Source organism: Prosopis cineraria, unplaced genomic scaffold, assembly GCF_029017545.1.
Source record: "Prosopis cineraria cultivar Desert tree isolate PC_DT_omini unplaced genomic scaffold, ASM2901754v1 PC9, whole genome shotgun sequence".
NCBI classification, from domain to species: Eukaryota; Viridiplantae; Streptophyta; class Magnoliopsida; order Fabales; family Fabaceae; genus Prosopis; species Prosopis cineraria.
In genome coordinates, this window is record NW_026555340.1 from 21,417,548 (window position 1) to 21,435,535 (window position 17,988).

At 30.3% G+C, this 17,988-nt stretch overlaps 1 protein-coding gene and 1 pseudogene across 1 annotated transcript; both read left to right on the plus strand.

Annotated features, from left to right (window-relative positions):
- The first annotated feature begins 4,527 nt into the window (after nucleotides 1–4,527).
- LOC129319660 (uncharacterized) lies at nucleotides 4,528–7,189 on the plus strand (annotated as a pseudogene).
- Nucleotides 7,190–10,467: 3,278 nt separating this feature from the next.
- LOC129320350 (vacuole membrane protein KMS1-like) lies at nucleotides 10,468–17,791 on the plus strand. Its single transcript, XM_054965769.1, has 8 exons — nucleotides 10,468–10,865; nucleotides 13,651–13,862; nucleotides 14,175–14,253; nucleotides 14,523–14,822; nucleotides 15,314–15,462; nucleotides 16,346–16,462; nucleotides 16,693–16,875; nucleotides 17,214–17,791. The coding sequence occupies exons 1-8, from the start codon at nucleotides 10,787–10,789 to the stop codon at nucleotides 17,379–17,381; spliced, it is 1,287 nt and encodes a 428-aa protein (XP_054821744.1). The 5' UTR covers nucleotides 10,468–10,786; the 3' UTR covers nucleotides 17,382–17,791.
- The last annotated feature ends 197 nt before the right edge of the window (nucleotides 17,792–17,988 follow it).

The window sequence follows — 17,988 nt, forward strand, 5'->3', positions numbered from 1 at the left end:
TGGTCCCTTTCGCTTTAAAAAGAGTTTGAGAGCAGAGAGTAGAAGAAGACAAGAGGGTGAGTTCAATTAGTTGGGTTGGCCAAACCCTTCTTATAATGCATGGTGTTTCAACGTGTTGAGGACCAATTATGTAACCACCTAAAGACTATATATATTATTAATTCATTAATGGTTAAAATATATTTTTGGTCCCCTGATTTTATATGAGATTTTAATTTAATCTCTTAATTTTTTATAAAGTATTTTTTTAATCTTTTAATCTTAATATTATTAGTTTTAAATGAATATTTTTTGTCAATCATTGTTATTTAAAAAAATAAACTTAATATGTTAACATTTAAAAATATTTTTTTAAATATTTAAAAGTTTAATGCAATAAATTTTTGTGATGAAACTAACAATGTAAGAGTTAAAGGATTGAACAAATATTTTATAAAATTAAGGAATCAACATAAAACCTTGTACAAAATTAAAAGACTAAGTAAATACTTTAACCTTAATTAATTATGACTCAATGAGCTTTGTGATGTGAAGAAAACTAATTATCAAAAGGTTATAAGTTGAGTCTCTGCTTAAATAGATTCATTGCACCCATCATAAAATACACAAGATTACAAAGTGCTAATTTGTTTTGAACTCAATAATCAATTAACGTCAATTCACAGTATATATAAAATATTTAATTTTCATAAAAAAATATTTAATTTGAATTGAGAGATTGAAACTATTTAACTAACTGTAGTCTAGAAGGACATTATTGATCATTAGAACAAAAGCTATTATTTTGGTTGAAAAAGCTATAAAAATTATTTAAATATCAATTAATTCGAAAAACCAAAACTCTCAAATCATAAAGTATATTAAAACAATATATCACCCCAGTTGTTTTGTATTAAAAGAAAATCATAGCGGAAAAGAGTATACAAAGATCACATGAAAACCATTGGTTTAGAACAACTTCCTTTCTTGTTTGCCGTGGTAGGAATCAAAATAGTAAATTGTGGCTAAAAAAAGAAGAAGAGAATAGTAAATTATTGACTGTCCTTTTATTTTATTAGACTAAAGTATATATTATTTTTTTAATTTTATATAACATTTTATTTTAATTTTTTAATTTTATAAAGTATCTTTTTAATCTTTTAACTTTAATATTATTAATTTTATTTTAATAAATTTTTACATTAAACTTTCAAATATTGACAAAACATTATTAAATATTGACATATTGAGTTTAATTTTTTAAAATAAGACAGTAAAAATAATCATTTGAAATTAAAGATATTAGAATTAAAAGACTAAAATGATACTTTATAAAATTAAAGAATTAAATTAAAATTTTATATAAAGTTAGATGATTAAAAATATACTTTAACCATTATATAAACCTCTCTTCTATTTTAAAAACATACCATTTAGTCTGATTCATTAACTCCATTAGAAATATTCTAAAAATATTTTAAAAAATTATTTTAAATTAAAATTTATATTAAAAAAATTTTATTTACTAATTTACCCTTCACCCTAATTAATTCAAAAGTATATTATTTTGGCAATTAGATAAGTTAATTGTAAAAAACATGGTTATAAATTTTAAATTTTGAATTTAAATTATTTCTATAATCTCTTGAACATATATCATTTTATGTGATGTGATGAAAAAAATATATTTTTAGCAATTCTAAAATATAAATAAATAAGTTTCAATAAATTTGTTAAAAATTAAAATAATAAAATTTTATAATATGACAAAAACGAATACATTTTATAATTAAAAAATATTTTATTTTCTAAGTTGTATACAAAAAATATTATTTTGAAAATATAAATTTTTAGAAAATTTTTATATTAAAGAGGGGAATTTTGATCAAATTAAAAATTTAAAAATCAAACTTAACAACTAACTAACAATTAAATGAATAAAATAAAATTTTAAACGTATAATGAAAATTTATATAATATATATTTTAATTTTAAAAATATTTATATTTATTTTCAAAATAAAAAGTAAGTTTATATAATTAAATTATAATAGAAGGATGATCAATATGTTTTATTTAAGTTAAAAAGAAATATTCGCCTTCTCAGAAAGGAAAAGAGGATGCGAAAATTAAAGTGGCAGAGTTTGTACTTTTCCTGACCTTTTTCCCACCCCACGCACCTTTTCCACGTGGATGATTAGATACTTTTCTTCTTCAATGGAATGTAAAAAGAAAGGGATTTATAGTAAACTTAACTTCCATAACAAAGCTGTATTTTCTTTGCTGTTATATTATGTTTTGTGTATGAAATCATCCTCAGAATCGTTGAATAGTTGAAAATAGGCTCATAGAAAAGAAAGGATAAAAATTCTTGTCGTCAAGTTAAAAAAAAAACAAAAAATCAAAATATAAAATTAAGCTTATTAATATTGCTACCATCATCAATACTGCCCGTTACCTCAATAACATAGGTGTGTCATTATACTTTATTATTAATTAAATTTTTAAAAATATTATCAATTAAGAGATCATGTTCAATGACTTTAATAAGTATTTTTTTTAGTCTTTTTCTATTATTCCTTACCAAGTTCAATGCTATTCATTCAACTATTCTCATCAGTGCTTCCCATGATCTAATATGAATATATCCAAATCATTTTAAATAATTTTCTATCATTTTTTCTACAGTAAGTGTCACACTTACCTTTTTCCATATATATTTATTTCATATTTTATCTTTTCATACATACTCATACATTCATCTCAATATTTTTATTTTTATTACTCTAATTTTATGCTCTTGTTGTCCTTTTAACGCCCAACATTCATTGCTTTATAGCATGGCCAATCTTATAGCAATTTGATAAAACTTCTCTTTAAGTTTTGTTTGCATTCAAATTGTAAATTTGGAGGCCCAAGCTCAACTGAACTTAATCGGCCTTAAAATAATCAAAAATTAATATTTATAAAGCTTTAACCACTAAGTTAATACCAGGTCTAGGCCATTATCTCCACACTCTACTCAGGATGAGTGACCACGATGGAGGAAGTACTTCCTAAAATCAAGAAAAGTGGCGATCATGGAATTTGGACACCAAACCAGGATTATCCATAAATAAAGCAACCCTCTCTCATCAAAAGGGATAACATCATTAACAAATAATCAATCAAATTTTGAGGCTCTGCATCTACTATTTTATTTTTTTCTTTTATCATGTAATTTTAGTCTTTACTTTGTTGTTGTGCAGCTGGCATAGCTCGCCATGTCTTTCTTTAATTAATGTATCTCTACTTCCTTGCATCTACATTACTTTTTTCTCACTTTGCATCTTAGCATCCGGGTGAACTGTGATAAGAAAGCCTGGGTCACATTCCATTAGGCATCTTGCTACATAGTATCTTACTGGCAGTGGCGGACCTACGTAGTAGTCAGTGTGGGCAAATGCCCCCCCTGAAAGTAAAAAATTTACATGGGTATATGTGGTAAATTTTGCATCCTGCCCCCACTCATCTCTTTTTTTTGAACCCAGTGAAATTTAGTCCAAATCAAAGCAATAAATTTAGCCCAAATTCAGTCTTTGTAACAAAGCCCACAAAACAAAAAATGAACAATTGATCCTCACCCAAACGACAAAACCTCATCCTCAACAATAATTATTTCAAATAATAAAATCTAACAAAACTTAGCTTTTAAAAATTGTGCCCTAACAGTCGGTTGGCCTCATACGCAAGAGAAGTAGTGGCAGACTCGCACAGGAGGAGAATTGAAGAACTGGATTTTCGAGGACCATAGCTTCAAGCTTTAGCAAAAGAAGAACACGCCAAACTCAGGTACTTTCCAGTTTTTCTTGAATCTTCTCCTTGATTATGAATATAGAGCAAGCAGTTAAGAGCTGTGAGTTGAAAAAACTTCACTTTCATGTTTGAATCTGTTGATTGGGGAAACGAAAATCATGGAACTGGAGAGTCAACTAAAAAGAGAAGCTGAACAGTTGAGCTAGAGATGAGATTGAGAGATAATGGGATTGATTGAGGGAAAAGATGAAAAGGTTGTAGAAAAAGTGATTTGAGAAGGAAAAGTCATTGAAAAATGAGAGCTTGCACGTGGGTAGAAGACTGTGGAAAGTTATTTATTAATTTTTAAATAATTATTTAATAGATTTACTTTTGATAATGTTGGTAAGTGTTGACGGTGGAATGAACTTCTCTTGCACATCAATATTAAAGATTAAAGTGACAAAAGTGGCTTGGACGTGGCTTGTAATAGATTATCAAAATGTTGGCTTGCAATAGAATACTATATAAATAAATCTAATTGATTGTGAGTTGCTTTTGTTTGTACAGTTGTACTGAGTAGTTATTTTGAATCTTGAAACAATAGATTTCAAGAATAATTGGATCATGAGATGCCTATTTGTTAATTATAAAATTAATTTTTATTTTTAGTTAATTATTTGTTTATGATGAGATATTTTTTTTTCAGTATATTGATTAGATAATTTTAATTTACAATAGGTGAATCACAAATTATTTGAATTTTGAAAAGAATATGGAAAGATTCTTAAAGAGAAAAGTGCCATGTGAGGAGCATCAATCTTCATCCATACATCATCAATCAAATCCTCACCACCACTATCAACAACAAGAGAATCAATCTTTAGAAGGGTTGCCATCGAACCCAGGAAAACCGATTAAAATTTCATCCTATCATCCTAATGAGAGGGATAAGATAAGAAGAGTTTATTTACAATAGGGACCATGTCAACCTATGCAACATAATTTTCCCCAAAGAAGAATTGGGAAGACTTTGAGAAGATTTTGTCCATCTTGGTTTAATGAATTTGGCAATTGGTTAGAGTATAGCATAGAAAAAGATGCAGCATTTTGCTTGTGTTGTTACCTTTTTAGACCTAATTTTAGGAAGCAATTTGGTGGTGATTCATTTGTTATAGAAGGATTTACAAATTGGAATAAAAAAGAAAGACTCTCATCTCATGTTGGAGGCCTTAATAGTGCTCACAATATTGCTTAGAAGAAATGTCAAGATTTGATGAATCAAAATTAACACATAAAAGTTGCAATTGCCAAGCAAGATGAACAAGTTCGAGACTTATACTGAAAGTGATTGACAGCTTCAATTGACTGCATTCGCTTTCTTTTAAAGTAAGGATTAGCTTTTCGTGGTCATAATGAATCATGTATGTCAGCTAATAGAGGTAACTTCCTTGAACTTCTAAAGTTTCTTGCTGATCATAATGAATCAATTAAAAATATTATCTTAGACAGAGCTCCTGAAAATAGTCGTTTAACTGCTCATAAAATTCAGAAGGATATTGTTCATGCTACTGCTGTGGAGACCACTAATGCAATTATTAATGATCTTGGAAATGAATTGTTTTCCATTATTGTTGATGAGGCACGTGACAATTCAAATAAAGAGCAAATGGCTGTTGCTTTACATTATGTTAATAAAAAGGGAAGCATTGTTGAACGATTTCTTGGCATAATGCATGTTAAGGATACTACAGCTTTATCATTGAAAAGGGCAATTGATAAATTGTTTAGCACATATGGGTTGAGTACATCTAGCATCCGTGGACAAGGTTATGATGGTGCTAGTAACATGCAAGGTGAATTTTGTGGTCTCAAAAGTTTGATTTTAAAAGAAAATTCATGTGCATTTTATGTACATTGCTTTGCTCATCAATTACAACTCACCTTAGTTGCCATTGCTGAGAATCACATTCAAGTTGCTTCTCTTTTCAATTTGGTGTCTACTTTGTTAAATGTTGTTGGGGGCTCTTGTAAAAGAATTGATATGCTTCGTGAAAAACAAATAGCTAAAATTAGAGAAGCTTTTAAAAATGGAGAAATTTCCACTGGACGAGGCTTGAACCAAGAAGTTAGTCTCAAGCGAGGAGTTGACATATGTTGGAGTTCTCATTATGCAACTTTGGTTAATCTAATAGTAATGTATTCTTCTGTGATTGATGTGCTTGAAATTATAAAGGAAGATGGCTCAAGTGCAGACCAAAAAGCTGAGGCTAATGGTCTCTTACAGTTGATAGAAGCTTTTGATTTTGCATTTACTTTACATCTAATGAAACATGTACTGGGTATTTCACATGAATTGTCACAGGCATTACAAAGAAAAGTTCAAGATATTGTCAATGCCATGAATTTGGTTAACATTGCAAAGAAACGATTATAAGTTATGAGAGATAGTGGATGGGAGTCTTTATTGGATGAAGTAACTCTGTTTTGTAATTTGGATGATATTGATGTTCCAAACATGGAAGATCTTTTCTCGTCTAAAGGGAGATCACGTCGCAAAGGTAAAGCTCAAGATATTACAGTAGAACATCATTACCGAGTTGAATTATTTTATACTATTGTGGACATGCAACTTCAGGTACTTAATGATCGTTTCACTGAGACAAATACTGAATTGCTCCTTTGCATGACTTGTTTAAATCCAGGCAACTCATTCTCTAGTTTTGACAAGAGCAAATTGATTAAGTTTGCCAAATTTTATCCACATGACTTTTCTTCAATTGATTTGGTGATGCTTGACAATCAGCTTGAGACTTACATAATTGATATGCATAGTAGTATTGAATTTACATCTCTAAAAGATATTAATAGTCTTGCAGAAAAATTAGTTGAAACGGGAAGACATGTTGTTTATCCACTTGTTTATCTTCTATTGAAGTTAGCAATGATTTTACCCGTTGCTATAGCAACAGTAGAAAGAGCATTCTCTGCCATGAAGATTGTGAAAAATCGATTACGCAACCAAATGAGAAATAAATGGATGAATGATTGCTTGGTGACCTACATTGAAAAGGATGTTTTTAACAGTATTGACAATGAATTGATTATTCCACGGTTTCAAAATATGAAACCACGCCGACAACAGTTGTAAGGTATGTAAATATTTGATTTTATATAAATTTTACATGACATTAGTATGGTTTTCTATGATATGACAATAGTTATCTTTTCTTTTAAATAGATTGCCCCCACTGACCCAGGGTCCTAGGTCCGCCACTGCTTACTGGGCGTGTCACAAATTGTTAGGCAAAAATAAAGGGGGTATCGCAAGGAGTACCAAAGACATGGGTCTCAGAGTGATGGAAGAATATGACTTCCAATTAAACGTGATGAACCTAAGTTCTCTTGCCACAGTTCACTTGGATGCTAAAATGTGAAGTAAAGAAAAGTAATCTAAACTTAGGGAAGCAGAGATATCTTAATTTTGAAAGAGGTGACGGGTTGTGCCAGTTGCACAACAAAAAAGTAAAGACTAAAACTACATGATAAAAAAAAATAAAATATTAGACACAAAGTCTAAGAATTTAATTGATAGTTTGTTGATGATGATAATTACTTTTAATGAGAGAAGGTTTTTATATTTATAGATGATTCTGACTTGGTGTTTAATTCACATAATCGCCATTTTTCTTGAATTTAGAAAATATTTTCTCTATCATGGTCACTCATCATAAGTGAAGTGTGGAGATAATGGCCTAGACTTGATATTGACTTAATGACTATGGTTTCATAAATATTTATTTTTAATTATTTTAAGACTGATTAAGTTGAGTTGAGCCCGGACATCCAAATTAATAATTTGCGTGCAAAACAATTTATTAGGTACATTTCTATCACAAATAACCCCTTTAACCTTTCTTAAATTATATCACCAAACTTATATCCTATATGCAACATCTTCATAAAAAAATAAAATTAAAAAAATGTAAGAATTAAATTATAAGTTTTAAAATGTAAAAAAAATTAAAAAACAAAAATGAAATGAAACTATACATTTTTTATTATTCCATTAAAAAAAATAAAACAAGACTACAGATATCGCATCATTCTAGTTGCATGATATGAGTTCATTCATTCATTCACCCTAAAAAGCAACATAATGAATTTAATTATGTGCTAGCCACCTCTCATTCAAAAAATATTTTCAAGAAAAATTCACACAACACACGTTTACCCCCTGCAAGTTTAAATTTAATTTATAAAATAATAATACAGATAATATTTGGATGTTCATAAAAAATAATTATTTGGATAGGAGGGTTGTCATAATCACGTATCAATCTGACTTGTTAAAGGGCTGTGATTAGTTTGTTCAATGAATGATTAGAAGGCCCTTATCTATTTTGGGCCGCCACAAGGTCCAGTTCAAACAGCATAGTAACTGTTAGGTGGAAAGCAAATTGTTGACCGTTTGTTTAAAATTAAAAAATAAATAATTTTTAAGCAGTCTAAAAATTTTATAAAAAATAAACATTATTTTATGTTTGTTTATAATAAAAAAATTAATTATTAGTTAGTTATTTTTAAATTTTATGATATTTTTCTTAATTTTTATAAAAATAATTTATTATTATATCATTTTAAAATTTTATGATATCTTTCCATTAAAACACACTCTTTCATATATCACATTAGATTATTTTAAAAATTACTCAAAGTAGTTTCTTAAAATAATAAAATTTTTTTTATTCTGATTATTTTCAAAAATTTAAATAAATATTATAAAAATTCACAAAATATTTTTTTTTTCAAAAAATAAGTAATTTTTTATAAAATAAATTAAAACAAACAAGCCGTGTATGATAATAATTAATAAATTTCACCTTGGTCTTACTTTCTTAGAGAAAGGTGTTATGAGGATTTAAGTAGGACATTTTTTTCAACAATTAAACTCAACAATGATTGAATTTATCTCAATTAAATAGGATGTATGTGTGTCATTGATGGCTGACTTTCATAGTTCTTTTTAAATTTATTTAAGATATTATAGTTAGTTAATATTATAAATACACATATCAAATCAAATTAAAATTAAAATTACATAATAATTTCATGTACATATTGAACAAATAAGAGAAAATTATTGTTAAGGACATGGAGAAAATAATATTTATTAGAAAGGATATAAATAATAATATAATAAATTTTTTGGCCAAAAAATAATAATATTTGGCGTTTGAAGGGAAAAAGTTTATACATTTGAAGTGTTTGTTTTTAATTAAATCAATACATGTAAATCTTTTTATAGATTACTTAGTTCATAACAAAGTCTTGTAATTAATATTATTAACACATTAAAATTCAGTTGCCTTGATTAGATTAGATAAAATTACAATAAGTATATAAGGTTAAATATTTAAGTCTTGTCCTATTTAAAATTAATATTTATGGTAAAAAATTAATATTGTAAAACATGAAATATATCATGTATCAAATGCTATCCAATTCATAATACTAAATAATAAGGCATCCTATAATATAATCACATGATATGAGGCCAACTCAAGTGCTAAGAGCCTGTTTGATATTCAAAATTATTTTTGATGGTAATAGAAGTGGAAGTGAGTTTACATAGTATTTGTTGGGAAAATTATTGCTAAGGATATGAAAAAAATAATATTTATTGTAAAGGATCATAAAAATTAAAATTAAATTGAAGGATTAAAATAAATGTAATTGACCATTATATTATATTATAATCTTAATATAAAACCTGTTAGTAATACCTTAAATTAACAGTATTACATGAGTTAGACTTTTTTAAAATAAAGTCTTGTAAATTTCAGTTCCACGCAAAAAAAAAATATAGTATTACATTTAATTTAATTAATTAATTTTAAAAAATAACTACTTTTTAAATAATTTATTGTTAAATCAATATAATTTTAAAAAATATTTGTTTTAAAAATTATTACAATTATTGTCATTCATATATCGTAAACCAACCTGCAAATTGGAGATGATGCGGGGAAGCTTGCAACACTTGTACATTCAAATTTGAAATGATTGACCAAAAAAAGAAAAAAAAAACTTGAATTGATTTTGAGATCATGTGATGATGATATTTAACTGCTCTTATATTTAAATTTGTGAATCTGCAAGGCGTGAGAATTTTTTCACTTTCTTTGATATTCAATATTATTTATTTAATATTATCAATAACGTAACTATTAAATTCAATTTAAAATTTAATTAAAAAATATAAAAAATCTGATTAAGAATAATTTTATATTTTAAAAGTTATATTTTAATATTTAATCATTCTCAATAATTACTATTTGAAAAAATATAACTTTAAATCTTTATATTTTATTCACGTTTTGTAATTGATTCCTATATTTTTTTAATATTTTAGATTTTTAAGTTTTTATTTTTTAATATTTTAAATTCCTTAAAGTTCTTACACTTTATTTATAAAAAAAATTTAAAATATAAAAAAAATAAAAATTAATAATAAAATATAAGGAAAGTATAAATAAAATTATATTTTTTTATTATTTTTAATAAAATATTGTTTTCATTTTTCAACATGTTCTTAGCATTAGTTTGCTCAAAAAAAAAAGAAAAAGGTTCTTTGCAATAATTTTCGCTATTCATTATTTTTTTCTTTTGCACAAACCTCGTTATTATCAGAAAAAAGGAACAAACCAGCTAAATAAATTCTAAGATGCGAATTTGGTAGCGTCGGGGGAACTCCATCGCTTCGCTGGGACGGAAGTGAGCGAACGACAAAGGCTCCTCGCCCGATCTTCAAACTAAGCCTTGATTTTGTAGTTTTAGATCTGCAAAATTGGCTTAAACCATTCGGAAAATCAAACTCCGAAAACATGGGTGTTTATTTTTAAAGGATACATTTATTCTGATTTCTGAATCATTTGTTTGCTGTTGCCGTATTGTGAAGTCACAAGACGCAACCCATATAGCTAGAGGAAATTAACCAAAAGGGGATTCTTATTTAGCATGTGAGAGCGATAATGGGGCTTGGAAGTAACGCAGCTTCGTCTTCCTCGTCGTCGTCGTCTTCTTCTGAAAGCACTGACATGTCGATCACAGGCAAGTCGTTTGATTTCAGTACAATATATACTATTCTAGTAATTCTATTCTCCTCTTTTGTAATACTTACTTTCAGATTTATTCCTGTATGCGTAACTTTCAATTGTTTTGATTATGCGCTTTTTGGGGTAGAATTTTATTTTGGGAAAAAGAGCGTGTGGGTTTCGGAAGTTTGGCGTGAAGTCATAGGTTTCAAACTTTGGACCTTTGAAGAACGTGAGAGACCAGTATCTGTCTGGGTCGGAACTTGTAAGAGTGTGTGGTTTTGCCAAATTGAAAGTATTGCGGTCAAAGAGGGTTTCATTGAGTCTTTCAGTTCATTAAATTTCTCAGAAAGCACATACTTTAATTAAAGCGTCTTATTTTTTTGGTTAAGTCGTAAGGGATTAATCTAACATCAGTCTATGTCATTAGAGGGATTTTGCAATGTGATGGGGGACTACTTGGAAAGAGTGACAACTTACAAGTGCAAAAGAGTCAGTTGACTTGGCTATCTTGAAGGGTTTTTATCTGGTGTCTTGGCAGCCTTAGAAATTCTCTATACTTAGCTATCTGTTTTCCAACGGAGTCTTATATTTCAATTTTTTGGGATTGTAAATCACCAATTTATGAATTATAGCTGGAATTCCGAAGGGTTAGAATTCTGGAGAAGGTTTTTAGATTATTTATATATATGGATGAACACCTCAATGGATGAACTCGCTTTCACTCAGGATCATCAGATGTATGATTATATTTCATACATTGAAATACTTGTTATTCTGGACTTTTGGTCCGTTTCTTGCTATTTGGGTAGGTTGGAGGGAAAAAGGAATCGGCCAAGGGAAGTGATGTGATTTATATCAGTATCAGATATTCTATTCAAGTGCTCTGTGTTTCATAAGATATTAGTGGCCTTAGAAACCATATAAGATTTGGTAACTATTATTCTCGCTACAACATAATGGCTTTAAAATGAATAGAGTAAATACTCTTCTGGCTTCCCCACTTCCCTAATAGAAGTTGATTCAATTGCTAAGATCCTCTAAGTGCTTCTTGTTTTACAACCATGGAATGAGATGTTTTTTAAGTTTACTCCGGGTTAGAAATTATTTCTTCTAGGAGCTATGACAGTTGGAAATGAGCACTTCCTTTTACACTGGAGTAAACAACTGGAGCTCTTTCCACTTTGGGGAAGAACCTATTTCATAACTTGGTCTATTGGTCAAATGTAACTGTGAGGTTTTCCTTTTATTATTTTTTCTCTAGGAGATTGTGAAGAATCATATGTTCACCAGCTATGGGACATCTATGAATTGAGGCTTCCTTTCTGATAGCATTTGTAATGTCATTTGGACCAATACAGCTGGGAATGGCAAGTGGAGGAGGTATGATCGAAGATGAGAATAAGAAATGGTGTTGGTGGCTGATTTGAGGGAGTGCACTATTTTTTCGCTCTTCACTAAAGGCTATTTTAGGCACTTAATCAAATTAACTTGGTCATTGAATGCTAGCTAGAAATTCCATTAATGTCAGTTCTATATTGAGGTCAAATGGTGGTGCCTTTATATTCATTATGGAAGGTTTAAATATATTTTCACAAAAGAGGGAAAGGATGTGTAACAAATGCATTACCCTGGGGATGGAAGAGCATTTTGTGGGGACAAGACAGAAAATATAGGGTGAATTTAAGCGCATTTCACCCATGTGCATTTACCACTTCCAATTGCTGACATTGGAAAGGAGATAGCAATGCCACTCTTGATGTCATGGTTTTCTCATTGAATTGAAAATGGAGCTGGTTGAAGAACACATCAAGTATTCATTTACATTGAAAAAGGTTGAAATTATATTATCATTACGGTTGATGTGAACCAACATTTTAAAATATTAAAGAAAATATAAAATAGTAGTCTTTAATGATAAGTTCGCATGCCACAAACAAGATTACTTGGTCAATTCACCACATTCTGAAGCTATAAAAGGAGAGTAATAATTGCCACTAAATTTCAAGGGGTGGGAGATGATGATGGAAGTTAAGAAACCTTGGTTGATGTATTATTTTTTAGATATCTATGATACTTCAGTTTTTCTATTGAAAAAAAGATCAGGGTGTTCCAGGTTTGTGCTCCATTTCTTTAATTTGTATTTGCTTCAATTGGGCTGAATTCTCTTTGAGATGCATAACATGAGTTAATTGCAAATTCTTGGCATTCAAATGAGTGATTGGTCCAAAGTTGGGTGTTGGTTGGTTTGAGTCAGCTTCTTTGTTATCATGATGCACATCGAAAATAAGAAACAATTTTAATATATATTCCTCCGGTTCAGTATATAAGTCACTTTCTAGAAGCATAACCTGATCCACTTTATAAGTCATTTGTTGATGGGATTGTTTTGTTTCAAATTAAAATCCCCAAATTACCCCTAAAAAATAAGAAAGAGAAAGATAGAAAAAATAATATTATATGATTGACTTACTTTTTGCTTCTTACTTGCGGGTTATGTTTGGAATTTCACTTATTTTTGTTGTATTGGTATTGGTGAAGTTGGTAGAAATGACTTAAAAATAGGATCGAAGGGAGTACAGTAAATTACCTTAGCCTTATAGAATGAAGGTCACTATTCAAGCAGTTGTTTTGCTATCCTTTCACTATTATTGGAATCTTGGACTTTATTGGCATATTTGATATGGCCTTTTGTGCTGGAGTTTTGAACAAATCTGTCTAGACAATACACGTAATTAGTTGTGACTCAATCTGCATTCGTGATCTGTGGAACTAATAAACAAAATTTCTTTGTTTTGTAGGTCTCCGGGAGAGGCATCAACAGGAGCTAGAAATTTTGACTCTAACCACACAACCATTCAAAACAACAAAATTCTTCACATTAGCTGTTATTGAATTTATGAAGAAGATGATATTCTATTTGTTGGCAAAAGGTGGGTGGCTTTTGCTTCTTAGTGCGTTTGTAGCAGCTTTTGGCATAGTGCTGATGACCATCGATGGTCCTCATGAAAAGGTATTATCTTATATTCTATTACCTTCATAGTAGGCTTGGTTGGCGATTTCAAACTATATGCACCTTTGATAAGGTGAACATAGATCAAAATCCCTCTGAAACATCCAATAAATTATAGAAATCTTATTAACAGAAAAGGATGTCTATAGTAATATGTGGGATCAGTATTTGTTCAATGTCAATAGCGATGATGTTAGAATTCATGCATATCACTTTTGTTACCTTGTTGACTTCCTTTGTATTATTTATGATAGATCTTTTGTCCTGTTGTTGAAATACTTGGGACTGCAATAACTTATTGTAATCTTGCAGCATATCGAGGAGCTTCTTAAATATTTCCAATTTGGATTGTGGTGGCTTACCTTAGGTGTTGCATCTTCCATTGGTCTTGGTAAGTAAAATATCCATACAAGAAGATAGTTTATCTCCATACCTAGACGTATATTCTTGATTATGCAATTCATGTTTAGAAACACCATTGGTTTGTGATTTGTACATAAAAAGAGGCACTTGTGTAAAATATGCGTGATCATTCTTTTAAGGATTTACCAATACCTTTGTTAGTATTTTGTACTCTGCAGCCATAACCATTTTTTCTTTTTACCTTCCGCCCCTATTTCTGTTATGGTAAATGATCTTATATTTTTTTCATTGGCTCAGGATCTGGTTTACACACTTTTGTCTTATATCTGGGTCCTCACATAGCATTTTTCACAATTAAAGCAATGCAATGTGGCCGAGTTGATTTGAAAAGTGCTCCATATGACACAATACAATTGAAAAGAGGTCCTTCTTGGCTTGATAAAGACTGCTTTGAATTTGGGCCACCATTGTTCCAATCAGTACATGGTTCACGGGTTCCACTGAGTAAGATTCTGCCTCAAGTTCAGATGGAGGCTATTCTATGGGGTGCTGGAACAGCTATAGGGGAGCTTCCTCCTTACTTTATCTCAAGGGCAGGTATATATTGTTATGCTAGTCATTCTCTTAGTTTAATAATCTAGTTATAATACTCTTTAGAAACAATATGCTTCCAGTTGAAATGGTTTTATCTATTGAAACTTATGTTATGTTTCCATCATGTGTTGCAGAAATTTCTTTGTGATTGGACAGAGTTAATACAGCAAGTGCATTTTAATATGTTTGAAAGTTATTGTATATGACAGTAGTTATAGCCAAGCCTATCTCTCCTCCAATTTATGGATGACATATGTGGGATTGAATCCATTTCTATCTCTTGCTTCTTCTTCAGATCAGTTCTTATACCATTTGACTTTAATCCTGTATTCTTCACCACCTTTGCCCAAGAAATTTTGGCCATTTGCTTCTCCAATTTATGTCATTAGCTTTTCCATTCTGATAAAAATACTTTGTGATGCCATTTTTTGGTCATTTAGTTCTCTGTTTTGGGAACTTGTTTGTGCATGATTCTAACAATCATATTCCTGTAGCACGGGAGTCTGGGAAGATTGTTGAAGCCATGGAAGAGTTGGATACTGAAAATAAAGGGTTTATGGCCACCCACTTGAATAAAATCAAGCTGTGGCTCCTTTCACACTCCCAACATTTGAACTTCCTTACCATTTTAGTGCTTGCTTCGGTTAGTATGGACCTTTTCTACATTACCAGCTTGACCTTTTCCTGTACATTTTGGTGCTTCTTCTATAGGTGGAATTTCTTTATATGTTGCTAACTTTTAATATTAGTTGCCTTTTTATGTATTTATTATTATTTTTTTAATGACATTGGGGCTCTTTACTGTTGTATGCACTCCACCATGTAATAGTTCATAATCTTCATTGACATTTTTCTTTCAGACCAGGCATTTGAGTCTTCCTTGATGATCACTGAGACGATAACGGGCAATTTACATTTGATTCTAATTTTTTTTTTTGGGAGAGTTGAGATATAGGAAATAATGGTCATCATTTTATGCTCATATCAAAGTGGGATATTCTTTGACTTGCCCTTAGCATGTGGTAACTAGACAAAGGATGATTAACTTAAGGTGATTAGATGAAAACTTAAATGAGTCAATTTACTATGCTTTTGCGTTAAGGTCCCTTAATTTTTGTTTTAGACTGTTGGTCATTATGGTCTTCAACGGTTCATCTCATTAATGGTTCCATCATAGTCATTGAATGATTGATTTGTCGACCATTTTTTACCTGATTCTGGTCATAGAGAATGCATATGTTTTTGGCCCTTTGAAATCAACTTTTCCTTATTGATCAAATTGGGTCGTTTAGTTTGCACTTTTATACACAGCAGTAAAATTGGTTTATGAGCATTGACCGAACCCTTGCATTAACGTATCAGTTTTCTAGAGTGGATGATTTCTTGGTTCAGATTGTTGTGATTTTTATTAATTAGAAATTGGGATTGAGAAATTAAAATGGTGGTGGTTATGTTCGAGGTGTATCTGATTTTAAAATAGCATTGTTTGTATCTGCATGTGAGCTGCCTTAACTTTTTTATTTCAGGTACCAAATCCTCTATTTGACCTTGCTGGCATCATGTGCGGACAATTTGGGATTCCGTTTTGGAAATTCTTTCTCCCAACCTTGATTGGAAAGGCACTTATTAAAACTCACATACAGGTTTGTTTAAATTTTAATTATTTAGACACGACTCTGTGTTACTGGGTATATTTCCTTGCTTTAGTTATAACAAATACAATTATGCTCTGCTATAGAGGGAACTCTTGTTGATCTCTTGCATTGATATTCAATCTAAAGAAATGTTTTGTTTTACCTGTTTAACTGCCGCAAAGTGTGAACCTACATATCCCGCTTTCGAGAGGTTCATATATTATGTTCTCATTGTACAGACAGTATTTATCATCTTAATCTGCAACAATCAACTTCTTGATTGGATAGAGAATGAGTTCATCTGGGTTGTTAGCCATATTCCTGGTTTTGCTTCCGTTGTGCCTGGTGTGATTGCGAAGCTCAAGGCTGTCAGAGAAAAGTATATGAAGGCACCCCATCAAGGTTCCCCTCAAAAAATCCAGGTACCCATTGATCTGTTTGGGCCGAAGTCCGATAAATTCTTAGGTGTCAGGCATAAGCCCATCATCAAAGCTGATGGCCCAAGTTTGTTTATTTGCTTATAAAACATAGTTACTTGAAATTGGGAAATAACATTCTCTGAATTTCTCAATTTTTGCAGATATAGACATCCCTTTAACAAGGGCAGTATTTTCCAATTAATTTCACATGCATGTCTAGCCTATAAACATCACATACTTGAGTTCTGAACTATTCAGTTGTGTATGACAACTTAAAAGTCTTCATGTTGGTTTATTGCATACATTCTAATTTCTTTTAGGGTCTATCTTGTTACATTCAGGGTGGAAAGTGGGATCTCTCATTCTCTTTGATCTGGAACACGGTTGTGTGGCTGATGCTTATGAATTTCTTCATCAAGATAGTGAATTCAACTGCCCAGGGTTACCTGAAGAAACAGCAGGACCGAGAGCTACATGACTTAACAAACAAATCTGCATCCACCGATTAAGTTGTGCAATAAAGTGCTTGTCTTCTCTTGGAATTCCTCCTCTCTCTCCTTTTTGTAAATCTTTATTTCCTCTCCTCCCTCCTCTTCCTTCTTTCATGTCCTGCTACTAGGAGGGGTATTGAGACTTGATTTGCAGCTAATTAATCCTCAAGTTGTAAACCACATTTAACCAAGCATTGGTTTCATTGGTAACTGCTACGATAGTACTAAGGAGTCCAACTATTCTTTTGAACTGATAGGGACAAATTAGTTTATCATCTTAGTATTTTAGACATCTAGGAGATTTTCTGTCAATGTTTTTACTGACATGAAAGGTTTGGGATTGCTGCAGATTTCCGTTTGTAGAACTATTTTCTTCTGTTCTTCCCCTTTCTCTGAATGGAATTTCATCAAAGGCATTATAAGTTTCAGCTTGTGTTTAGTAAAAATTATTTGATGAGTGCTTTTATTATTGACATCATTTATATTTGATAAGTAGTCGTATTATTTTGATGTCAAAATAAAAATGATGTGTTTTAATAATGACTTTTATAAAGGGATAGTTTGCTTTTATCTTCTGTGATTGTTGGAAGAGACTACCAATTAACATGGTAGAAACTTTCCTCTT

Excerpts from the sequence above, each read along its gene's own strand:
- LOC129320350 (XM_054965769.1), top strand. The coding sequence starts at position 10,787 with ATGGGGCTTGGAAGTAACGCAGCTTCGTCTTCCTCGTCGTCGTCGTCT. Across the intron at positions 10,866-13,650 it reads CACTGACATGTCGATCACAG|GTCTCCGGGAGAGGCATCAA; the intron begins GCAAGTCGTTTG and ends TTTGTTTTGTAG. Across the intron at positions 13,863-14,174 it reads TCGATGGTCCTCATGAAAAG|CATATCGAGGAGCTTCTTAA; the intron begins GTATTATCTTAT and ends GTAATCTTGCAG.